This window comes from Trichosurus vulpecula, chromosome 1 (genome assembly GCF_011100635.1).
Source record: "Trichosurus vulpecula isolate mTriVul1 chromosome 1, mTriVul1.pri, whole genome shotgun sequence".
In the NCBI taxonomy this organism is placed as follows: domain Eukaryota; kingdom Metazoa; phylum Chordata; class Mammalia; order Diprotodontia; family Phalangeridae; genus Trichosurus; species Trichosurus vulpecula.
In genome coordinates, this window is record NC_050573.1 from 62,637,588 (window position 1) to 62,664,091 (window position 26,504).

The 26,504-nt window shown below is 42.9% G+C and overlaps 1 protein-coding gene across 1 annotated transcript in view; it reads left to right on the top strand.

Annotated features, from left to right (window-relative positions):
* Window positions 1–706: 706 nt before the first annotated feature.
* Window positions 707–26,504, top strand: part of CPAMD8 (C3 and PZP like alpha-2-macroglobulin domain containing 8) — a 161,272-nt gene continuing 135,474 nt past the window's right edge. Inside the window, exons 1-9 of the mRNA XM_036734810.1 lie at window positions 707–732; window positions 1,288–1,439; window positions 6,624–6,646; window positions 15,481–15,646; window positions 16,422–16,474; window positions 19,106–19,123; window positions 19,823–19,877; window positions 24,426–24,539; window positions 26,103–26,187. Of these exons, the coding sequence (XP_036590705.1) occupies window positions 707–732; window positions 1,288–1,439; window positions 6,624–6,646; window positions 15,481–15,646; window positions 16,422–16,474; window positions 19,106–19,123; window positions 19,823–19,877; window positions 24,426–24,539; window positions 26,103–26,187 (692 nt within the window). The remainder of the gene's footprint in view (window positions 733–1,287; window positions 1,440–6,623; window positions 6,647–15,480; window positions 15,647–16,421; window positions 16,475–19,105; window positions 19,124–19,822; window positions 19,878–24,425; window positions 24,540–26,102; window positions 26,188–26,504) is intronic.

Here is a 26,504-nt window from a genome sequence, read left to right on the forward strand (position 1 = left end):
TCATCACACATACTAGTAAGTTTGTTATAGGCATTATCATGTTTTTCTGGCCAGCATCCTAATAGCTGTAATTTTTTGTAACTGAAAAAAAATCTAGTTTAATAGCATTGAGATCTCAAGGCTGAGAAGCATGTGTGAATTTGTACTACGCACATTTAAGTAAGAAGATAGGATGGAAATCAGACATTTAAAATGCTAACAGAGCAGGCAATATATGAGGCCGTCCCATTAGGAACTTTAGGAAGATGAGTGGTGTGGTGGTAGTGCTAGTCCTGGAGTCCAAAGACTGGAGTTCAAGTCTCAGCTGGGACTCTTAGGTGTGTGAACACACAGGTAGTGACTCTGACACATTATTATTGATGATGGGCAAGTCGCAGGACATCTATTCACATGCCCCAGTTCCTGCCCCTGTAAAATAGGGTTCATCCTGATGATAATACTTCATGGGATTGTTTAGAGAAAAGTGTTTTGTAAACTCTAAACTGCTATAGAAACATGAGCTCTCAGAATATTACTTACGTTAAAACTGCCTTTCTCCAGAATTAGTGAATGGTCTATTGAGATCAGCTGAATTCAATTAAACAAGTATTTATTAAGTGCCTAGTATGTACAAGGTACTAGCTTCTGCTGTTTGTCTCCCTCCTGTATGTTTCCATGTTAATGAATTAGTATTAGTGATCCTTTTTCAATAAAAGAATAAAGTAGCATGTACTGCCAGTTTCAGATCTTGTGGTATTGTTGTAATTCTTTAAAATCATTTTAGTCCAAAACATAACTTGGAAAGGGCATTTTTATTAGGAGTCAAGAGCCCTAGTTTATAATTCTGGCAGTGCTACTAATTAGCTACGTGACCTTGAGCCATTTCCTCCTCTTCTCTGGGCCTTGATTTTCCCATCGATACAATTAGGAGGTCCTAGGCTACATAATCTCTGAGATTCTCGCCCTGACAGTATATATGCTTTGTCCTGAGGTCCCTTCAAGCTCAACAACACTCTAGGACCAGTGTTCACAGAAAAGTTCCTTGTAAGTGAGCTGTTCTTTGTTGCTAGATCCCTCCCCGGTGCAAAATAGTTCTGTGATTCTAAGCTGATGGAGCTCTTTGGCATGATCCATGGTGTCTAAGCTTTCTCACATGCCATACCTGGCACCATGGTGATGGGTGCCCAAGGAATGACTGAATAATCAATAAGAATGGCTGTAGTTCATTCTCTTTCTTGTCAGTTAAGCATAGACGATAACCTTTTTTAATTGCCAGTTTTCCCACCAACTTCCAATTTGCTTTCTCAGGGGCTACTTGATTGCTGCTCCTTCTGTGTTCCGTTCAGGGGTAGAGGAGGTTATTAGTGTGACAATCTTTAACTCGGTGAAGGAAACAACTGTGCAGATTCAGCTCGTGGTCAAAGGAGAGACCGTAGCTCGGGGCCATGGAACCATTCTTGGTAAGTGAGCTTTCCTTCAGGGTCGCTAAAGTGACATTAGAAGCTTGGATTTTTGCTTTCTCAAGATCAATCACTGGTCTTCTAGGATTCTGTTGATTTGGGCCTCATTATAGTTATTTATTAATCAGCAGATGATTCCTAACAATGTCTTAATGTCTTGTATTCTCCCTGAAACACCCACCAGCACTGATAGTCATTCTAGTCTTGGCTTGCTGCTGGCTAGCTGAGTGATCTTGGGCAGACCCAATGCCAGGTAGTGGCAAATAAAGACAGTGCTTAGATTTGAACCTGAGTTTTCTCAATTCCAAGTCCAGTATTCTTTTTGTGTTAATAATCTACTATGCACGATGCACTCACTCTGCCAGGGGCTAAGGCGGAAGTTTGACACATTCTCTACCCTCAAGGAGCTTATAGTCTAGTTGGGGGAAATGTAAGTACAGGAAAAGTTTAATTATAATTCCGGAGATAAATAACTCTCCGGGGGTGTGACAAGACATTGTGACATGTTAGTCAGTAAATACTCCGGGTTTTGAGGAGAAAGAGAAAACTATGGCTTAAATGTGTCTGCTGCAGCTTTTTGAAGAAAGATGTATTTACTATAGGGGTCTTCTCTGCCCCGACCCTAGTACTTTGGTAGGGGGTGGAGTAAATTGATAAGAATGGAGATCTTCTGGAGGAGAGTCAGCATCTTTAAGTTACACTGAGTCTATCTCAGTGGCCCCAGTTATCAAGAACTGACATTTTTCAGAAAGGTCACTGAGTACTGTCTTTCTTACCTTCCTCAGTCTGGTTTGCTCTTTTGCTTTTAACATGTTTTATTTATTGTGTTAAACATTTCCCAATTACATACAAAAAATTTTAACATTCACTTTCATAAATTTTGAGTTCCCATTTCTCTCCCCGCCTCTCCCCACTTCTTGAGAAGGCAAGCAATTTGATATCGATTCCGCATCTGGTTTGCCCTTCATCTTTCTTCCTACCCTGCTATCCCTTTGTTCTTCTTTCCCTTTCTATCACCTATTTCAGCCTTTCCCGAAGTAGCCTCAAAACTGAATCCTCGCTGAAACAGCATTTCTCCCAGTAGAGGAAATACTTTGGGTCATTTCACTGCCCCATTGCCTTTAGCAGCATGCTGCTGTCAAAAGAGCCTGACTCGGAATCAGCAAACCTTGGGTTTGAATCTAAGTTATGATAGCCAAGCGCTATATGACTGTGGGCAGTCACTTAACTCCTAGAGCCTCACTTTAATTATCTGTAAAATGGGGATAATTATACTTGTCTTATTCACCTCACAGGCTATGCGTAGAAAGTGCTCTATAAATGTTTGAAGGCAGTGCTTTCTACCTTTTGAAATCATTTTGCAGCTTCTTATTTGTTTGTATGTTGTAACTCCATATAGAGTGTAAATTCCTTGAAGACAGACACTGTTTCATTTTTGTCTAGCATGGCACCTGACACATGGTTGGCATTTAATTTGTTGAACTGAATTAGAGCACTGTAGGAATGAGTCGCTATGATCACCGTGGGATTGGTGCTGGCGTTTACATAGCACTTGAAAGTTTTCCACCTCCTCCTTCAAACTGTCCCTGATCTGCCCTTGCCTAAGCAGGGAGTGATAAACTCTATCCCCAAATGTCTCACACCTATGTATTTTAATTCTTGTGTGCTTTTAGTCACATGCTAAGAGGTTAAAGAATTTGTCCATGGATTTCTAGTCCATCATTCTATCCACAACATTAGTCAATCAATTAGCATTTATGAAGCACTTACTGTGCGCCAGGCACTATATTAAGTGCTGGGGACACAAAAAAGCAAAGCAAAACAAAACCCAAACCAGTCCCCTGACCTCAAGAAGCTTACTTTCTAACGAGAGAAACAATGTGTAATTAGATACAGAATATACGAAATAGGTAGGAAGTAATCTGAGAGAAGGATCTAGCAGCCAGGGTACCTGGGAAAGATCTGTAGTTGGTGGGATTTGAGCTGAGTCTTAAAGAAAGCCAGAGAAATTAAAAGCTATAGGTGAGAGGGTAAAGCATTCCAGGCATGGGGTGAAGCCAGTGCAAAAGTCTAGAAATAAGATGGAGGGCTGTGTTTAAGGAACAGTGAATAGGCTGATGTAGATGGATTTTAGAGTGTATGGAGGGGAATGAAGTGTGAGAAGACTAGGAAGGGAGGAAGGGAACAGGCTATGAAGAGCTTTAACAGAGCTGCTTGTATTTTATCCTGGAGGTAAGAGGGAGCCATGAGAACTCATGGGAGGAGGGGGAGCTACATGGACAGACCTATCTATGACTTGATGGTGGTGGTACTGCTGAGTGGAGGATGCATTGGAGGGGGAGGAGCCTTGAGGCTCCTGTAAGAGTTGAGTTGAGAGCCACTTGAGGGCCCGAATGAGGGTTTTGGTTATGTGAATGGACAGAGGGGACATACATGAGAGCAGTTGTGACAGGATCTGATGATGAGTTGGATATGTGGATATGAGAGTGAGGAGTCAAAGTGAGTTGAGGCTAGAAGGATTGGCTGTGCCCTTGATTTAGAGGAGAGGAAGACTGGAGGGAGGTGTACGTGGGGAGGATGAGTTCTGAATTCGAGATGTCCAAAGGGTGTTTGGTGATATTTTGACTAACTCAGGAGACAGACTCGGGCTGGGTGGATAGATCTGGGAATGATCTGCATAGGGGTGAGAATTGAGCCCTTGGGAGCTGATAAGATCACCAGTGAGTCAGTGTGAAGCAAGAAGAGAAGAGGGCCCAGTACAGAGCCTTGGGGTGAGTGTGCTTGATGTGATGATCAACCAGCAAAGGAGACTGAGGAGAACTAGGAAAGAAGAGTGTCTTCAGGACCTAGAAAGGAGAGAGCATCAGGGACGTGGCAATCAACAAAGTCAAACTCTTTGGGGAGATCAGAATGACGAGGACTGAGAAATACCATTAAACTTGGTGGTTAAGAGATCAGAGTACCTTGGAGTGGGCAGCTTCAGTTGGATGTTGAAAGGAGATACTAGACTGTAGGGAATTTAGGGAAGAATGAGAGAGGAGAGGAAGGGGAGGCAATGAGGCCAGTTGGCTTTTTTCAAGGAGTTTTGCCATAAAGGGGAGGCAGCTGGGATGGTAGCTAGTTGGGTTGGTAGGATGGACTGAAGGATGGGGAATATATGGGTGTGTTTGTAGGCAGCAGGGAAAGGGCAAGAGAGAGAGGAATAGACACAGAGAGACAAAGACAGAGATAAAGAGATAGAATGAGATAAATAGAGAGAGACAGAGAGAGATAGAGAGACAGAGAAAGAAATAGAGACAGCGTAAGAGAAAGAGTAGGGGTGTTAGAGGGGAAAAGTCCCTGTAGTCTTCCCCTCTCATTTTACAGATGAGGAGGTGAAGGCCTAGAGAGGTTAAGTAATTTGTCCAAGGTGACACAGGTAGTAAGTGGCAGAGACAAGATGTAGACCCAGGTTTTCTGACCGCAGACCCAGCACTCTTTTCTTCACACGGTGCTACTTCCCATTGGTAGATTGCTGGGGTGGATCTTTGAGTTCAGGGAGGACAGTACAGTTTGGGTTTGTTTTGAAGCCTTTATTCCTAGCACTCTACAAAAAGCCACATGTTGTCTTCTTCTAGTTTATCATATTCTGAGACTTAGAATTGGTGTTTAACTCTAGCAATGAAAAAGAAATGGTGAGTGGCTTCTGTTCACACTTGACAGGAATTCCCAGTATGCCCTGCATAGGGTTTCCCCAATCAGTATTTTTTTTTTGCAGTAATAGCACCTATCATAAGGTATCAAAACCCTACTAACCTTGCTGTAACAGCAGCTAGTCACTGTCTTATTGGTAACTTGGCTAGGAGCCTTTAATACTCAGGCCATGCATTCAATGATTTAATAAGCATGTATTAAGCACTTATTAAACATTTTTGAAGTGTTTAGAGCAATGTGGTAGGTACTGGGAAGAATACACTGGCTCTGTCCTCATAGAACTCATAGTCTGGTAGGAAATAAGACTCAAGCACAAATCACTGAACTATATAATAATCTAATGATAAAATGTTTTCTGGGACCAGAATTGGGTCAGCAAACCAGTATCACTATATACATTTATATGTATACACACATATCCTATATGATACATATTATATATATATATATTTTTTATGTACTTTTTTTTTTACAAGATCTCATTTAGGGGAGTGTGAGGAGAAGAGTATGGACAATATTTGGACTTGATTAAAGCTTTTTTTAAGCCTGAATTTGGGCTGCCTAGGAATGTGTATTCCAAATTATAACACTGCTTTTATGGAACTGAGCATTCCAGTATTTTACCTAACCTTATGTTTTCACGGAACCAGTGATTGGCATTGGATAGGGCCTGCCTATAATGGAGAACTTCACAGAGTCCCTAGAATTGTAGCTCATTGAAGAACAGAAGGACAGCTAATTTTAGAAGTACTAGGTTTCCCTTCTGTCTATGCTAATGAAGGAATCCTTTTTTTAACTTCTCCCCCATGTACTAATGTAGAAATCAGAGGCTGAGTTCTTATAGGATCTGACCTGACTGAAAACCAAAATTTATCTGGGTGTTTATACATTCACTCACCTACCTTCTTTTTGGAAACTGGCTCTCTCTTCTGTTTATCTTAGGTCTTTGGATAAAAAGGAGTTGGTAGGTACACATATGGGTGTGGTGTTTACACATCTGCCTGACAGATGCTAAACAGAAGTCTTAACTGGCAGGCTTCAACAACAAACACAAGCTGGGCGAATGTCTCCTGATGATTCACATCCCTAGGAGAACGGTGGTCCCTGACAGCCAAGCATTGTCCTCCCTCTTCAAACCCCAGCTCAGCAGCAGCTTTCTCCCCTTCAAGCACTCTGCGGCAGCGGTGGCATGCCTTGGGAGAGGGCCACGAACGAATTCAGCTTGCCAGCCAGCCAAGTTTTTCCTGAATAGCTCAGCTAAGTCTACCTCACCCCAGGCCTACAGTTTTCCCCAGAGCTGAGGAAATGATTTCTGAACCATCCTCCTCACCCTGGTCGGTCCCTTAGAGGACCTGGGATCCTAGGGTTCTCTTCCAAAGAAAGTCTCCCTTTATTGTAACTTTTCCTCTTTGAAAGGAAAACAGCTTCCTTGTTTTAGTAATGTAAAGAAATGATCTATTTAACCTCTTTTCATTTTATTTTCATTTTTAGATAAAGGGACAATCAAGTTCAAGGTAAGCTTTGAATATTTTTATGATATATCACTGTCTCCATTTTCTCTCTTCTCAAGAGCATCATTCACAGGCTACCGAAGTCATCTTCCTAATGCTCAGCTCTAACCACGTTAATCCTCCTCTCACAAGCCATCTGTGGCTCCCTCGTGCCTGTAGGATAAAGTACAAACTTCTTGGCCTCCTTTATAGCCAGTCCATCACAGTCTGGTTTTAGGCAACCTTTCCAATCTTATCTCATACTACTCCCTTTCCAGTCAGTCCTCTACATTCCAGCCAAATTGAACTCCAGCTTTCCTTAAATCTCCCTCTCCCTCTTCTGCATCCATGCATATGAACAGGCCATTTCCACTGCTCCAAGCGCACTTCCCACCCCCAGATTCCACATACATTTCAGCCTTTTGAAATCCTTCTCTTTTGTCACCTCACTACTTCCTCCACGAAGTTATCCCTGATCCATTTAGCCAGGCTAGATATTGTGCCTCCTTCCCTGTCTTATCTATGTGACCTCCCCTGTGTACTTCATCATGTTCTGCCTTTTTATTGCTGGTTATGTCCTCTTTTCCTGACCCTCTACTGATTTTTAAGCTCCACAAGGGCAGAGATATGTGTGTGTGTGTGTGTGTGTGTGTGTGTGTGTGTGTGTGTGTGTAATGACTTTTTCCTTCTTTGTATGTTCTGTGCTGAACACAAGATCCCACACCTTAATAAATTATGAGTTGAGGGAAAATATGAAGCTAAATTGGATGGGAGAACTTGTGTCTATAAAGGAACTACTTCAAGCATGAAGGGAACCTGCTTTTATTTGGAATAATAAAACCCCAGTGTTGGGAAGGACCTCACAGGTCATCTGGTCCAGCACTTCCCCAAAGTGGGATTGCCCTCCACAGCGCACTCTGATGAAACATCTCCAGGGATGGAGAAATCACTGCCCATTCCATTGTGAGCCTGGGCACATGGGAGCTCTATCTAGTTTTTCATGGTTTGGCAGGGATTGAAGAAGGGGAGAGGACCATGAGAGTTCAGATATGGTCTGGAGTTCACCACTTTCTGTTAAGGATTTGTTCCTCTTGCTCAGTTACAGACACAGGCCCATCCTGATATTTTTCTTTTACTGTGTGGGGACAGCAATTAGACTCAGTCTAGGTTTGGTGCAGTAGATAGAGTGCCAGGCCTGAAATCAGGAAGGCTCATCATTCTGAGTTCAAATCTGGCCTCAGACATTTATTAGCTCTGTGACCCTGGGAAAGTGATTTAACCCTGTTTGCCTCAGTTTCCTCATCTATAAAATGAGATGGAAAAGGAAATGGCAAACTGTCAAGAAAACCCCAAATGGGTCATGAAGAGTCAAATATGACTGAAAAATGACTGAACAAAAAAATGGGTTCAATGAGGAGAGCAGAGTTCCTTTTCTGCTTAGAGATATTTCTTTATAGCATCCATTGGAAAAAACCTCATCTTTGAAAATTCAGTCAAGCCACCAATCAATAAGTATTTCTTTGGTCTTGCCTGCTGTGTGCCAGGGACCAGGAGAACAAAGACAAAAATCAAAACAATCTCTGCCCTCAAGGAGCTTAAAGTCTAGTTGGAGAGACGCTATGTAGCTATGTAAATATGTAACTATACATATGCAACAGAGAAAACACAATTTGGGGAGGGGAATCAGAATTATTGAGTGTTCATAAACAAGCTATAAACTCAGGATACTCAGAAATCACGTAGTTCAGTTCATACCTAAAGCATAAATTCTGTCACTGTCACAGCACTATCACATTGTCATAGCAAGTGATGATTCATTCTCCTTTTATTGACTGAGAACTTAGCTACCTCTGAGGCATCCTGTTCTACTGATGGGCAGCTCCTATTGGTAGGAAATTTGTCTTTCTCTTTAGTTAAAATCTGCCTCCTTCTAATCCCCACCCCCCATCCATGCAGACATTGGTTGTAGTTCTACCTTTTGGGACCAAGTGGAAGAAACATAAGAATAACAGATGTATGTATGGTGCTTTAAGGTTTGTAAAGTATTTTACAGATAGGACCTCATTTCATTTCACAGGACACATTACATCCTTCCTAGTGACATCCTTTCATGTCTTTCAAAGTCTTTTTTAAAGTATTTTTTAAATTTTAATATTTTTCTCCAATTACATGTAAAAATTTTTTTAACCTTTGTTTGTTTGTTTGTTTGATTTTACAATTTTGAGCTCCAGATTCTCTCCTACCCTCCTTTCCCTCCCCCGTCATTGAGCAGGCAAGCAATTTGATAAAGCAAATCTTCTTTCTGAGTCCCAGTTTTGTCATCTGTAAAATGAAGAGGGTTGAAGGGGTGTTCCAACCTCTGAGAGCCCTCTCAGCTATAGATCTACATGCACATATTTGCATTTCTATAATGCTTTAAAGTTTAGAGAGTGTTTTCCTTATAATAATCTTGTAAAGTCGGTACCGCATTCATTTTACAGATGAGGAAACTGAGGTTCAGGGAGGTTTACTCTTTTGCCCAGGGTCACATGACCAATGCATATGGAATCTGAGACCAACGCTAAACATTGTAACCCGAGGGCTCCATAATACATCCACATACCATTTAGCACTAGAGTGCATTTCTGCCTCTATCGCCGAGGATGCCAAGAAAGGCAACCAGAATAGGGAAGCCATTCAGTCACCTAGCATTTATTAAGCACCTAGTATCTGCCAGGCACTGCACTAAGTGCTAGGGATAAAAGAAATGCAAAAAAACCCCCAAACACCCCCCACTCTGGAGGAGCTTACAGTCTACTGGGCTCAAGGCCACATCACATGGCATTCAGTACAGGGAACTGGGTTTATTTAGCCTGGAGAAGACAAAGCACAGGGAGGTTGTGATTGTTGTCTTCATATGGAAAAGGGATTAAACTTGTCCTGTATAACCCCAGAAGGCAGAGCTGGTAGCAATGGGGAGAAGTCACCAAAAGTCAGGTTTAGGCCAGATATCAGGAAGCACTTCCCAGCAGAGCTGCCCCCAAATGGAATGGGGCAGGCCCCCTGCACTCGGAGGTCTTCAGACAGAGGCTGGACGGCTCTTTGTCACGCTTGTGTAGGTGGTTGCTTTGGGCTGTGCAGTATTTCAACTCTTAAACTCTGTGTCTGAGCCGCTGTGCTGGGAGGCCCGAGTGTGAAGCTAGAAACAGGCTCCCCACCTGAACTCGCTCCAGAGTCAGCAAGATGAGGACAAGCGTAGGCTCGGAAGAGATCTGAGGACTCATCTTGGGCAACCTCCTCCTTTGACAGATGAGGAGGCTGAGGCCTGGAGAAGGGAAGCGAGCGAGTCGCCCGGAGTCATAATCGAAGTCAGTGGCAGAGTTGAGGTTTGAACCCAGGACCTCTGACTAGGAATCCAGTTTTTATGGTATTGCACCATACCACTTTGTAAACTAGAGCGCTTGGATAAATGTCTTGTTACTGTGGAGCGTGTGGACAGATAACTCTAGGGTTCCTTAGTTAAGTTACAGAAGAGTATCTACTATTTGACACCAACACTTCCATCTGAAATTTGCACCTGAATCTCCTTGCCACAAAGTTGTTATTTTCCTTCTGATTTCTCAAATGCTTCATACAGAATGTTTTTTTTTTAAATATATACACAAGAAACTGTTAAACTTCATTTGGATCCCTTTGGTTTTTCCTGTTCTTTGTTATGCGTCCACTTGGCGTGTTCTTTTCTTTCTCTGATTCAGGGGATGTGGGAGAAGGTCCAAGATGTCTTCAATGATTCCTAAAGTCTTCATTGCCCTCTCCCATACACTTTTTTTCCCTCAAGGATTTAGAGCTTTGAGAGGACTGCACCCGATTCTTATGTTTTCTGTGTGATGCCTTTTTCTCTGCTATGAAGTTCAGCTAACTTTTCCCAGGAAACATATTAGATCTCATTCTGGGCAGGGCTAGCTTTGGGACCCTTATCCCCAACAGGAGGTAGAGGGTGGGTCTCAATCTCATAGCTATTAAACTGTGACGTGCATCTGGAATCCTGGCAGATCATCACTCACGAGAGCCTAGTGGAGCTATGGAGACTGACTAGCACAGTGAATTAGTCACTGTCCTCCTCTGACCTGAACCACCTTGATTTAAGAACCACCATCATCCACTTTTCACAGGGCAGTCAGTTTGGCTGTTTGCTTCTCCTGCCATCCATTCAAATCATTCTTAAATGCTTGCTATGTGAAAGACCCTGTGCTGAGTGCTAGAGAAGATATAAAGATAAAAGAAGATATAGTCTTTGTCCTAATAGAACTTAGAGTCTAGTGAGGGGTACGATGAATATTCCTTTTATATAGTGCTTTATGGTTAGAAAGGGCTTTCATGGATATTATCTCATGATCATCACTATTACTATTCCCATTTTATGGGTGATTGTACAGAAGCCACGAGAGATTTGCCCATGGTCATAGTGAGTTAGTTGCAGAGTGGCAACTGGAACCCTGGGCTTGATATCAGATACAGAGCTTTTCTGCTCTACCACATTGCCTCTCTCCTCAGAATATCCCAAGCTCTGGTTTTCTGTCCACAGGCCTGATCATTTCAGGTCCATCTTGCACCTTCCCACCATTTTCCTTTGGGTTTGGATGGTGCTGGAGGTGTTGATTGTCATTTCTCTATATAGCCTCCCTTGGTTTTCATTTTTGCTGCTAAAATCTCATCCCTCAATGAAGTCTCATTCCCTCTCCAAGGTTCTCAGTCAGCACAGCATGCTTTCCTCCTCCACCTGGAAACTAGGACTTTGCCAATGAGTTGAGCGTTTTCCTGTTGTGTGATTACAATGCACACAGTGGAGGACAAGTGGCAGGATTTTCTCCATGTATCCTTTTGCAGGGAGAGTTTTCCTAAGTTAAATGAATGAATTGTAAAGCTGTTGGATAAATTGAGAAGTACATTGTGTTTGGAGCCAAAGGACCTAGTTTTGAATCCTGGCTTTGTCTCTTAATACTATGCAGCCTTGGGCAAGTCACTTAATATCTCTATACCTTAATTTCCTCATCTGTAAGACGAGAGCAGGGGACTAGAGGACTTCTGAGGTCCCTTCTACCTTTAATTCTTTTATTTCATGGAGTTTATAGTTATTTAGGAGAGATAAGACATGGACACAGATAACCATGATTCAAGGCAGAATATGAGAAGAGGCATAAAGTAGGTGTTGGAAAACCTCACAAAAGTGTGTTCACTTCTGGGTTACTGGGCCAGGTTAGAGGAAAGTAGGCTGCAAATTGAAAGAAAATATTGGAAAGAAACATGTCATAGTGGACAGAGAGCCAGTTCTTTAGCAGGAAGATAGGAACCTGAGTTCAAGTCTCAAGTGCAATGAAGACTGGCTATTTGACCCTGGGAGAGTGAGTCACCTAACTTCCAAATCCCCCAGGCCACTCTCTTAGTCTATGAGTTGCAGAGAGAGTGATGATGGCTATTGATAAAGAGAGTTTCTTTACTTGGACCTTCCCTATACAAATGACATTACAGATCCAGTCACTATCCCTGTCCTATTTTCTTGGTTAAATATGTCCTTGAGTCAGGTAAGATTATTTCTGTATTCATCCTGCCTCCCACTTCACCCTAGGCTAGACTCAGCTGGGTATTCTCCCAGCTACACTCATAGGAAACAGGCTGATACAATGGAAAGACAACTGCCCTAGAGTCAGAGGCTCTGGATTCAAATTCCCTCATTGGCGACCATGAGCAAGTCATTTATGTTGTCTAGGTCCTGGTTTCCCAATCTAGAAAGTGAGGAGGTTGATGAGGATGATCTCTGAGATTGGTGCATTGGTGCCTTCTAGCTCTATAGCAGTGATCCTCAGCTCCTAGGTTTCCCACAGCCTTATGTTTTGCCTTCTGTGTTCTCATACCTAGGCTGGTGTGGCAGACTTCCAAAGGGTATAGATTGGATTTATATAGACCTTGACTAGGCTGAGAAGGTGATCCGTGGTTAGGTCAGGATGTCACCAGCTAGGCCACAGGGAAATATTTAGGCAGAGGCTAGATGAGCACCTGTCAAAATTTTTAAAATTTGTCATAGGAGGTGGAAGCTTGGACTATCAGGGTGGGGAACCAGTGACCTCAAGGTCACATGTGGCCCTCTAGGTCCTTAAGTGCAGCCTTTTGATTTGGATTCAGTCAAAAGGCTGGACTTGAGGACCTAGGGGGCCACATGTGGCCTTGAGGCCACAGCTTCCCCACCCCTGGAGTAGGTGATCTCTAATCCAACTCTTACTGTATGACTCTTTTTAGTATCTGTCTAACATTCCTTTTCTATTGGCACATATCTGCTATATAGAGAGATGAAGAATGATCGGGAAATGTAGAAGGACTTCATCCTTCAGATAAGGATCGGACAGCATGTGGTAGGATAGAAGCCACTGAATTTGGAATCAGGTTGTCAGCTTTTACTATGTGTAGGTTTGTGGGAAATTCCTTTTCCTTTTCTGGCCCTCAGTTTACTCATCTGTAAGATGAAGCAGGTGAGCCAGGTGTTTTCTAAGGTTCCTTTCCCCTCCAAATCTTGTGATCCCATGACCTCAAGTATAGGGTCCTGGTCCCTTCTGATATGGAAGCAGTTAGCACGCCCAGTAAGAGAACAGTCCTAGAGGGAAAAAAGTGTATGGTCCAAGTTGTGATCTAAAAAGGTAACCAGACACCATGTCAAGGACAGGTCATAGTTCATCAGGGGGAAAAAATCGAGAGGGCTGGGCAAACAAGTCAGGACACTTTTCCAAAGCAGTTAAGTGGAGCAGCCAGAAGTCAGCATGGAGTAGATTAGGCAGCACCAAAGAGAGTGCAGCCTAGGTACTTACACCAACGTTGTGTCTCATGCAAAGTCTAGGGCTGAGATTGCGTGCTTGCACGGAGTCAACATGCTAGCCATGCTCCCTTCTCCTTCAGCTGGGGGCTGGGCATCCCAGGTCATAGCCACTTCTGAGATTCTGTGATTAAACAATAGAACTTGATTTTTAAAGCAACACTGCTGTGTGGTCCTGGAGAGGAAACACCACATGATGCATGGGCCAAGTTCAAGTCTCAGTTTTGTTCTTCTGATTAGCCATGTGACCTCAAGCAAGTTCCTTGGCTTCTCTGTAAAATGAGGGGTTTTGGGTGAGGTGACCCATAAGTACTCCCTTCTACTTTGAACAATTTCTGACTCTATAATGGTTAGAGAGTAGAACCCTTAATGCAATAGGATGTTCCAATTTCTCCATCCACAGATAAATACCTGATAGTTCTTCACAGAATAGTTCTGGACAGAGCACTGGGCCTAGAGTTAGGAAGACCTGAGTTCAAATTTGGCCTCAGATACTTACTACCTGTGTGACCCTGGGCAAATCACTTACCCCTGTTTGCCTTAGTTTCCTCATCTGTCAAATGATCTGGAGAAGGAAATGGCAAAGCACTCTAGCATCTTTGCCAAGAAAACCCAAAATGTGGGGGTCACAAAGAGTCAGACATGACTGAAATGACTGAACAACAACAAATCTGTTTTAAAATGATGCAGAAGCAGCCAATTTTGCATTTTCTTGTAATGGAGAATAAATTCCTTTAAAAAGTAACTTTCCTGGTCTTTGGAAATTCTTCTTCCTGAGTAGCTGGACATGCCCGCTAGAGCGAGCAGAAGGAATCCTAAGAAATTAGTTCTGGGGCTTGGGCTTCCTGTGTGTAGAAAATCTAAGCACTGGGACCATCCCTGTAATTGCAAATAATCATAGATGATTACTGAAAACACTTTCATTTTAAAATAACAGAAAACAGCTTAGCTCCATAAGGAAATACTCCAGGCAGGTGGGAGACAGCAGGGAGCCATCCTGTCAGGGCAAGAGCAGAACCTTAGGTTGGCAGGGTGGGGAGGTCTATTGTACAGCCTCAGATGCTGTCTTCCTTCTGAAAATTGAACCACAAATTCAATCAGCATTGCCTGTGCTCTTGGTATGGACTGGACCCTGTGCTGAGGACTTGCCTTTGCATGGGAGCCAGAACCATGCTGCTGTGTCTCAACTCTTCCCAGTGCCATGCATTCTCAAAATTAAATACAGGTTAGACAGAAACTGTTTGACTTTGTTCCAAGAAATTAGTGTAGATCATGCTGCTGTTCACTGTTTCCTACGGGGGCTAGTAATCATGCCTGCACCATCATCTTAGGATGCCTTAGGGCAGGGCAGTGCACTGGCAGCAGCATAGGGCTGGGAGTCAGGAGATGGGGCGCTGGTGGGTCAGCTTTAATGCTAATAGTCTGAGCAAGCCACCTTCTTTCTGGGGAGGCAGGGTGTCAGTTTTCTCATGTATAAAACGAAGGGATTTGACTAAGTCAATTCAGTTAAGTTGCTTTTTCAGTCATGTCCAATACTTCTTGACCCCATTTGGGTTTTTCTTGGTAAAGATACTGGAGTGATTTGCCATTTCCTTCTCCAGCTCATTTGACGGATGAGGAAACTGAGGCAAAGAGGGGTAAGTGATTTGCCCAGGGTCACACAGCTAGTGTCTGAGGCCAGATTTGAACTAAGGAAGATGAGTCTCCCTGACTCCAAGCCCAGCGCTCTATCAACTGAGCCACCCAGCTGCCCTAGGTCTAGGATGTGACTAAATTATGTCTATTCCAGCTCTTATATTCTCTGTTCAATCCATAATTCCTTTCAACTCTAAAATTCCACATGCCTAGAAAGAATCATGTCAGTTTCCTGCCCCTTCACTATTCTGCATAATACCGGGCCCTCACTCCATGGAGCTAGTGTAAAATCCTCTTAACCAAAAGCTTCTGTTGAAGAATTTTAGGAGACTAGCACCTTGGCCTTCTGTCCTTTTCTCTCCATTATGTTTTCTCCTTCCAGGTGCCTTCAGGTCTTCGTGGCCAAGCGCACTTGAAGGTTTGGGGTAATCGCCAGCTGACAGAAGACGGCTACATCTTTCACAACTACACCACAGTGACAATTGACAGCAAAGGATCATCTGTGTTTATTCAGACAGACAAGCCTTTGTACAAACCAAAGCAGAGAGGTAGAGTAACCCTAGTTGGTCACCATTATCATGTGGAAGAGGGATCAGTCTCAAGCCATATGCTTGCACCCAGGACTTGAAAGTTTCAGGTGTAACATATGTTCGTTGCACCTACCCACTTTCTCTGGCCCAGTTACTTGGGTTTCCATGTCTGCATAGCACCAAGGTATGAAGAGTGAGTTCCCTGTCATCGGAGGTGTTCAAGCAGAGTTTAGGTAAATGCTTGTTAGGAATGTTGATGAGGATATTCTGCCCAGGCACAGATTGCTCTAGAAACCTTCTGAGATCCCCTGTTCCTCAAACAGAACTTTCCACTTCTAGACTCCAAGAATTTTCACTGGCTGTCTCCCATGCTTGGAACTCAATTCCTCTTCATCTCTGTCTCCTAGATCCTCTGACTTCCTTTGAGTCTTAGCTAAAGCCCTACCCTCTACAAGAAACCCATCTCAGTCCTCCTTACTGTTAGTGCCTTCCTTCTGAAATGACCCTCAATAAATCTGGTATAAATCTTGTTTGTACAGAGATGTTTACATATGGTCTCCCCTGTTATTCTGTGAGTTCCTTGAGGGCAGGGACTGGCTTTTGCCTTTCTTGTATCCCCAGCACATAACAGGAACTTAATAAATATTTATTGACTGAGATCCCATCAAGCTAAGATTCTGTGATTATGCCATGTTCCAGAAGTACAGATGTTTAAGTTCATTACCACATCCACCATGTTACATGTCAGAGAATATGAACCTCCCCTGACCAATATTTTTCTTTTTTGTTTTAGTGCACATAAATTTATTCATGGTTTCTCCAGAACTGAGGCCTGTCAATGAGAAGGTAAGGAGACTGAGTTTCTTACTTAATTTTCATTGAAGAGGGTGTATCCAATACCAGAAACTTTGATACGTTCAGTTGGTTAAGCTCCTTGAGGGCATTTTTGTCTTTGTATACTCAGGCCTTAGCACAGTGCCTGATTCATAGTTTCAATCATTTTCCAGTCATGTGCAACTCTTTGTGGCCCCATTTGGGGTTTTCTTGGCAAAGATACTAGAGTAGTTTGCCATTTCCTTCTCCCGTTTGCTTTATAGATAAGGAAGCTGAAGCAAAGAGGGTTAAGTGACTTGCCCAGGTTCACATAGCTAGTAAGTGTCAGAGGCCAGATTTGCACTCAGGAAGACATCTTCCTGACCCCAGGCCTGGCTCTCCATTTACTCTACCAACTAGCTGCTCCATAGTGGAGAGTTAGGGGCTAGGACAGAGAGAAAGAAAGCATTGATCAAGTGTCTACTATGTGCCAGCACTGTGGTAAGTGCTAAGGAGACAAAGATGAGAAGGCAAGACTGTCCTTGCCCTCGATGGAGCTTACCTTCTAATGGGGAGGACTACTTATAAAGAAGTGTTGGAAAGCAGGGAGTTGGGCTGGACACACGTGGTGGTCTGATGAGTAAGTACAGTGAAGGCCTGAGGCACAGCAAGATAAGGCAATAACTCCCCTATTGTAGGCAGGGAGGGAGGGCAGGGTTGGAGACCACAGTTCTGCTAGGGGGAGATGAGACAGCAAGGTATAGGAAGAAAATTAAGGCTCAGCCAAGATATGTCTTGGGCATGAGTGGCAGCTTGTGCTAGTGCACAGAGGTGAAGGATGTGCCATTGAGTCTGGTTTTGCTGGAACATAGAGTGTGTGAATGAAAGGGAAATATTAAGCTGGAGCCAGATCATAGAGGGCTTTAGCCACCACGATGAGTTTGTAATTTATCCCAAAGGCAGCAGGGAGCCACTGAAAGTTTTCAAGGAGAGGATTGGCATGATCTGACTCGGGCCCTAGAAGGGCTATTTTGACAGCTGTGTATGGAGGATGAGTTGGAAAGGGTCAAGGGGAGGGGCTGTAATCAGGGAGGGCAGTCAGGAGGCTATTTTAATGGTCCAGTTGAGGAGGTACAAGGGCTTGAACTAGGGTATGGGCCTATGATATAAATCAGGGCTGTCCAACCTTAGGTTTTTATTGAAACAATAGAAAATATATTTTTATTTGCCATTTTAGTGAGAGCTCTGCCATAGCTTGGCTTCTTTTACTATGCTTGTAGGCGGGCCACATAAATCACAGTGGGCCGCATTTTGGACAGCCCTGATATGAATAGAGAACAAGAGAACATGAGTAATGATGTGGTGGTTGAATTGATGCAACTTGACATCTGATTGGATACAGTTGGGGGGTGGGCGGGTAAAGGAGATGGAAGAAGAGTGGATAATTCTGTGGTTGAGAACCCAAGTGACTAGGGGATGTTGGCACCCTCAAAAACAGGGGAGTTTGGAAGAAGGGGTTGGGGTTAAGAAAGCATTCAAATTCTACTCTAGGTGCCCTACCCCTGTGGGCCTGGCTGGGCACACCACTTTATCTCTCTTCAGCCCCAACTTCCTTATCTGTAAAGTGGGAGGAATATTCGCACTACAAACTTCCCAGGGCAATTGTGAGAAAAGTGTGTCCTAAACCCTAAAGTTATGTAGAAGGAGTTGTTTTGATTATTATGAGTACTGGGGAAAAAGAGACTTACACACAACAGCACTGGATTATATGCTATGGACAATTAAAGACTCAGACTGTACTAATACATAAGGTCCTAGTTGTTTGTTAGAAAATGAGTTAGAGAGGAGGTGTCCGTGTGGATTGGTGGCATCTGAAAGGACATTGGAAGATGGGACTTTGGCTGGAGAATCAGCATGTCCGTGTCAGTCATGCCTAATTCAATTCAGTAAATGTTTATGAAGCTCCTACTGTATGGAGGACCCTACTAGGTGCTAGTGGAAATGCATCAACAAATAATGCCTTGTTCTTGCTGTCAAGCTGCTTATTATTAAGCAGACCTGATAAGATGGATATATGTACACACACACACACATACACACATATGTATACCCATCCATGGATAGGACAGCTATATACACACATATGTATGTATATGTACATGTATGTATACACACATGCACACACATATACATGTATATATGTATGGATATGTATGGATATTATTTTTGTCCATCTATATCTATAGCCAATTTTAATGAGGTCAGTTCATAAGGGAGGCACATAGTACTGTTGGATCAAAGAATGAAGAGATTGCTCCAAGCTGGAGGATCAGAAAGACTTCATACATAAGGGTGCCTTTGGATGGATCTGGAAGGATGAGTAGGCTTTTTAAAAGGCAGCAATGGAGAAAGGAGGGCATTCCTGGCATAGGGAATGGCATGAGCAAAGGCCCAGATACAGGAAAGCATGGAACATGTATGGGACATCGGAACCTAGATAAATAGCTATGATATAAGTTGGCATAAACACGCTAAGTATCTTAGAGAAGTACAAAGTGTTATTTGAGGTCAGAGAAAAAACACATGTTTTCAAGCAACATTAATTAATATGAAGAGTTAGTACCTTGCCTGGGACTTAACTTTCCTTCTTTGTTTTTGTTTTAGCTGGAAGCCTACATAGTGGTGAGTATCTTCCTGGAAACACGAGGTGCTGCTTTGGCCTCCCCTTGTACAAGGCTCTGTTTGTTCTCGCCTTCCTTGCCTGTTCTTATGCTCTGCTTATGTTCCTGCTTCCCTTCCTGATGGTTTCTGAAAATTCCCTGTCCTAGTGGGGCTTTGATAGTGAGTACCAGTTACACTCTGAGGTTCCACACTGCGTTCTTCAGGCTTGCTGTCTTTGGGGTGGGGGTGGAGGTGGGCAACAGAGCCTCTTGAAAAGATCTGAGGGTCAGGATTAGGAGATCTGACTTCTGGTTCTAACCTGGCCATTCACACAGCCTGGCTAAACTTGGGCAAATTGCTCTCACTCTGGGCCCCATATGACAGATGATTGGACCAGATGATCTCTGAGATCCCTGTCCCCACCCCCCCATTTGAGGATTCTCTGTTCTGGGGTCCCTCCCAGTGCTGACATTTTATGATTCTATGCACAAACCCTGGAAAGCTTGCATAGCTCATTTCTAGATAAGCATGCAAGATCTTACCACCCCTTTAAAAACTTGACTTCTGAGATTTTTACGTCAATCGTTACTAGTGAATTGTGAGCAAAAAGGGACCAGAGAATTGGAGTTGTTTTGCATCTGCTGGCTGAGTTCTCTCACATTGGTTGGAATGCTAGGGTAATGATGACTGTCCACGTCTGTGCTTCCTTAACATTTGCAGGACCCTCGGGGATCTCGGATGATCGAATGGAACAGCCTGAAGCCCTTATGTTGTGGTAATGTCTTTGCCCCTTCTGACTTTTTTTCCTTACTTCAGTTTGTTGCTTTTTCTTCCAACCCTTTTGGGACACCCAAATGAGCCAGAGTTCTTTGTAAACCATAAAACCATATAGAAATACAAGCCATTATTAGAAGTATTGCCTTTATTGGCTCCCTTCCTTCCTTCCTTTTAGCCATTTTTGACTCAATCCTGGACTCCCTGATACTCTTCCTCTTTACTTACTCCTTTGAAGAGTTCATTCATTCACATGAGGTCAGATACCAACTCTCTGTGTGACCTTGAACAAGTCACTTCTCTTTCTGAGTCTGGGTTTTTTGACCTTTCAAATGAGAGAATTGCACAGTCAGTGTCTAGACTCGTGACTAGACAGTCAGGGAGAGCTTTCCCAGCTCTAGAATTCTGAGTTTAACTCTCATTTTTCTATCACCATTGCCGGCCCTGATCTCTTTCCCTCTTTCCAAGGCCTTATCTCACCCTTTCCATCATGTCCCTCCCTTCACAAGAACTTCCATTGGCTTCTTAAGGTGGCAGCAGCCAACATTTGGAGAATTTTATTTTGATACTTGGGAGGTTGTATGATTTTTTTTTCAGTGTGGATGTTCCCTTCACCATCGAAGATTAACAGCTCTTTTACAGCTTCTTCTGTGTGATTTTTCTACCCCTCCTCCCACCCAATAACTTCTTCACCACGGAAGATATACATAATGTGCTGGAGGCATTTCTTTTTTCCTTTTGCTTTTAAAATTATCTTGACATACCATTGTGGCATCTGTACTCCTTGCTTAAAGAGGACCAAAATGAAATCATGATATTGGGGTCAGTGTATAGTGTGTCCGACTGTGGTTGATCAGGCCAATATAAGCTCAGAAAGAATAGTCTGTATGAACATTTGGGATGGAGATGGCTCTAGATATGTGCAGCTCATGTTTCTTTGAACTACTGAATTTGTGATGTGTGCTATCTATGATTTCTCATTCTTGCTCTGTGATCTGCCCATCTGTATCATCTGTCATCTCATTAGTGTCATTCTATACCATTTTTGTATGTAGGTCACTATTGATAACACGGTTCAGCCTAATTACATCTAACGTGCCTCTTACCATTGTCCTTTGAGTGATTTAGGATTTGCGTTCTTCTGAGATCTTGATGTTCTGTGATTTAAAGACATACAGCACCTAGTTGGAGACTGTTGCTGTTAAGGAGATGGGCTTTGGTAGCAAAAGCGATGTAGGATCATGGAAATTATTTCACGATTTCCCCTCATGCTATCTAGCTTGATTTTCTCCTGATCAATTCTGGGCTCAGCTGATTCTCTGTCTGCAGTGGCTGTCCAAGGTAGGCATATTGATTGCCTCATTTGACAGACTCCACATCTACTTGGAATATGCGTTATTGCATCCGCTCTTTTCCCAGGGTAGATGGTTAGACTGATTGCTTCAACATTTATATGGGTTTCACTAAGGAAGCTTTGTAGGTTGTTGGACTTAATACAATTAGTATGAGTTTGGTGTTGTTTGTCACGGATCTTCTTTTGTCTTTCTAGAGTGTCTCTCGGTGACCTCCTCAGGTTCGATTATTATCTTATGCAGCTCCCTCTCAGATTCGTATAGCCAACCCTTGCCTTTCCCCTGAGCTCTATTTTTGTGTCACTAATCGATTCCAATAAACATTTATCAAGCACCTACTATGTGCCAGGCACTGTGCCACGCTCTGAGAATACAATTAGTAGGAAGACAGTCTTTGCCCTCAAGGAACTTACAATCTAATGGGAGGAGACAACACACAAAAGGAGGCAAGAAAGCAGGGGTGAAGAACACCAAGGGGTACCCAAGCAAGGGAGGCTTCTTGTTTTATGGCATTGAAGCCAGATAAAGCAGCAAATGCAAAGTGGAAGAATCTGAGTACAATTCCTGCCCTCTATAAAGGAAGATATCAAGAGGAGATTGGTCCTCTGTCTTCCAGCCCTCCAGTCAGAAGAGAGAGGAGGCTGAGGAAGGTAGCTGCGTGGTGGAGAGATTAGAGGTGAAGAGTTTAGCCTGGGAGGCACATCTTGTTCCATGGAATTGAAACCAATCAGAGCACCGCCTACTTCTTGGACATTTCAAAAGCCATGTCCTGTAGGTATGTCAGACTCAACAGATTTAAAACGAAACTCATTATTTTCAACCTAAACCTTCCCTTCTTCTAAACTATCCTATTTCTTTCAAGGGCACCACTACCTTTCCAGTAGCCCAGGCTCCCAAATTTGGAGTCATTCTTGACTCTTGACTCTCCTTCATATCCCCACCCCCCATATCTAATCAATTGCCAAGTCTCATTACATCTACAGCCACAACATCTCGAATGTTAGTTCCCTCCTGTGTACACTCACATGGCCCCTATATTAGTTCAGGCCCTCAGCAGACTCTGACCTCTTAGACTCTGGCAATGGCCTTCTAATTGGTCTTCCCACCATGAGTCTCTCCTCTCTCCAGTCTACACAGGTGTCAAATTGAGATTCCTAAAGCACAGGTTTGACTTAGTTCCCTGTTTAAGAGGCTTGAGCTTCTTCCTCTTGCCTCTAGGATCAAATGCAAACTCTTCTGCTTGGTAGTTAAGCCCTTTACGATTGGATTCCAGCATAATTGTCAAGACTGTTTTCATGTCATTCTTTAGAATGCTTTATGTTCTAGCCAAAGTGACCCACTTGATCTTTCCCATAGAAGATATTCCAGTTCTCCTCTCCATACCCTCACACAGGCTATCCCCCATGCCAGGAGAGCACTCTCTTCTCACCTCTACCTCTTACATCCTTAATGCCATCTTCTACATAGAGAAGACCCTTCTAGACCTTCCATTTGCAATCCATGTTTAACCTGAAGAAGAGAAGACTTTGAGGGGCAGATAAGAGCTGTCCTATGTTAAAGTGCTGGAAAGCCTGTCACATCACAAAGGGATTAGGCTTATTTTTCTTTACCTCAGAAGGCAGAACTAGAACCAACAGATAGAAATTACAAGGAACAGACTTTAGTTTGATTTAAAAGATAAATTTCCTAGTAGTTCAAGCTGTCTGTCAATAGAATGGACTCTCCATCACATCCTCCCAAATTACATTGTATTTACTATGTCTATATCTATAAGGGTATATATAATATTTTATATATGTTTATACATATACATACGTGTGTACATGAGTGAATTTTGTGACTCCCTTTGCCTTATCACATTTCCTACATTATATATATTCTTCCTCAAAAGCATCATGTGGAAAAAAAGAAGTGAAGTTAATTTCATTTTGAGCATTTTAAGAAAATGGGAGATAAATCCTAGGATGTTGTAAAACCAGGGCAAGGATTCCACATGGCTTAGGATGGACTCAAAGAGGATTTCTCTTTCCATCAGGCTCATCTTGTTGCTTGTTTCCACAGACCTTCCCTCTGTTTGCCATCTGACAGGCACAATGCCTCCTTATTCTCATCTCAGGCTGCATGAACAGAACTCTGGTATTTAGAACCAGGCACACTGAAATATTTACTTGTGGGCCTCACATTTTAGGAAGAAAGTTAAAAAAGCTGAATCACATTTAGAGTAGAGTGGCTGGAAGGGCTGGAGAACCGGAGGAAGCCATACTCTATGGTCATTTGAAGGAGCAACCCATGTTTAACCTGAAGAAGAGAAGACTTTGAGGGGGAGATAAGAGCTGTCCTATGTTAAAGTGCTGGAAAGCCTGTCACATCACAAAGGGATTAGACTTATTTTTCTTTACCTCAGAAGACAGAACTAGAACCAATAGATAGAAATTACAAGGAACAGACTTTAGTTTGATTTAAAAGATAAATTTCCTAGTAGTTCAAGCTGTCTGTCAATAGAATGGACTCTCCATCACTGGAGGTCTCCAAGAAGAAGCTGGATGACTACTTGTTGAGGATAATGTAGAAGAGGTTTGGTCAGCTGAGGGTGTACCTAATAGCCTCTGAGGTTCCTTCTACTTCTATGATTCTGTAATGCTTGGCATTGACTTAGAGTGGCCCCCCACTCTGCTTCAATATCCCTCTTTTCTGAAAATCAGGTTAAATTTGACCTCTTTCTGTTTTAAAACCACCCAATACTGATCACTCCTCTTTCAGGATCCCCTTAGCCTTATGTCATGCTCTGTAAATTATAAAGTGACATATAAGTTATTTATAGTTATTCGATTCATTCTTCAGTCCCTTGTAAATCTCTAGTTACTATCAGAGTTGTAAGGGATGTTGGAAGCCATCTAATACAGCCAGTATCTGAAGCATGAATCCTTTCCCCCAACATCCCTGACACATGGTCATCCGTCCAGTTTCTGTTTGAATGCCTTTGGGAACAGGAGCTTCACTTGTTGAGATGTTGCTCTTTATAAGCGATCTCTAACTGTTTTACGTCCATTCTCTCCAACTAAGCTATAAGCTGCTTAGAGGAAGGGACAGTATCTTCTCTTCTGCTTGTTCATAGTCTATAGTGTAGTGTTTCACATATGGTAGAAATTGAACACACATTTGATTGATGTCTAAAAAAAGACTTTCTTTTTATCCAGGTATTGTCAATGTAAGTTTTCCTTTGTCTGATCAGCCTGTTTTCGGAGAGTGGTTTATTTTTGCTGAAATGCAAGGGCATACATACAACAAATCCTTTGAAGTTCAGAAATACGGTGAGTCTGACAGCACTTAGCATCTAACTATTCTGAAGGATTTCTTTCAGGGCAGTAGCGTGGCGGAAAGAGTCAAACTCCAGCTCCTATGTGGGTTAGGGGAAAACAGGCATTTAAATTAGCTTGGCGCTGCCTTCAGTTTTGGAGTGCTACTGGTGAGCTGGTCCATCTTTTGGGAAATTCAAAAAGCTGCATGTGACAACACTGGGAAGTGTATATCCAGGCAAGGCTTTGAGAGGCTGGCAATCTGTGAGCGAGGAAGGTCTAGGTTTTCCCCGATACCTCCCTTGTTATTGTTGAATGTAATTCTGCAATTGCCTATGAGAAGGGAAGGGGAGTCAGGAGGTGTTGTGGCATGTCAGTCTCTGTTCCCCTGGCTATCTGGTGGGGCACATGGTCATGCTCTCTTCTGCCCTCGAACTAGGACATAGAACACCTCCAAGAGGGGATCTGAGTGGTGAGGACAGATCTTGCCTATGTTTAGCTTGAGAGCTACGTGTCTGAGCCGTTACACACAGGTCAGTCCCAAGACACAAGAGAAAATTGTCTGGAACTAGGCACTTTGTGACAGCTTTGTGACCTTAGGTAAGTCACTCCTCTGAGGGTTCTGAGCTTCCTCATTTATAAAATAGCCCTAATGATCCTATTTCACTGGGATGTTATAATGACCAAAGGAGATCAGTGTACAAAAGTGTTTTATAGCGAAAATGCAATACTACCATAGACTATTATTACTAAGCCTCCATGTCTAGAAGGCTGAAGAGAGGATTTCTGTATCACATAGGAGATTGGACATGTTGGGCTGTAAGGGCCCTTCTATCCCTTTGATCCTAGAACTAGATCCTGAGGTGTAAGTTGTTCACTTGTTTCAGTCATGTCTGACTCTCCATGACCCCATTTGGGGTTTTCTTGGCAAAGATACTGGAGTGGTTTACGATTTCCTTCTCCAGCTTTTTTTTTAATAGGTAAGGAAACTAATGTGACTTGCCCAGGGTCACACAGCTAGTGTATCTGAGGCTGGATTTCAACTCAGGAAGATGAGCCTTCCTGACTGCAGGCCCAGCTTCTCTATCCGCTGCACCACCTAGCAAGAATCCTTAAAAAATTGTTTTATGTTTGTGTGTGTGTGTGTGTGTGTGTGTGTGTGTGTGTGTGTGTGTGTTTTAATCAAAGCGATGGTGCTGAATCCAGATTTTTTTGTCCTTTCCTTTAATGTCTCAGCTGTCCAAGGTGTACTTGAAAGAACTCTGTATTTGAGAACAGATTACCTGAATTAGGGCCCAGTTCTACCCCTTGCTGGTCACTGATCGTGCATGAGGTTTGGAACAGATGACTTAATCCATTCAAATGTCAATTTCTTCATGTAAAACAGGGATAATACTTGCACTCCTTAACTGGGGCAGTGGCGGGGGGAACGTTGTGAGGGTCAAATGAGATGATTGACGTGAAGCACTTTTTAATCACAAAACTCTTTGTTGTTATGTCATGGAGATATCCTATTGAAGCGCGTTTGTTTTTTGCACAAACTAAGTGTGCATGCCTCTCTTCTTCTTTTCCATTTAGTGCTGCCCAAGTTTGAGCTCCTCATTGAGCCTCCTCAGTATATTAGGGATCTTGCAGCGTGTGAAAAGGGGACTGTTCATGCCAGGTAAGAGGCCTTCACAATTTGTCTTTTGGGAGCCATGCCATTTTCATCCCTCTTAGATATCGCAACACATTTTGACATTGAAACATTAGGAAGTGGGTCAGACCTTTCTCAGGTTTGTTTGCCTAATAATGTTGTTGCTGAAATCCCATATGCTATCACAGGTTAGTAAAGGACATCATCAAATTCATTATGAACTAGACTGGCCTGTTTCAGGTCGTATGAATAAGTAAGTAGACTGGTCCCATTTGACTCCAGAGGATAAAACTAGGAGCAATGTCTGGAAGATGTAGGGAGGTAAACTTCACCTTGATAGAAAG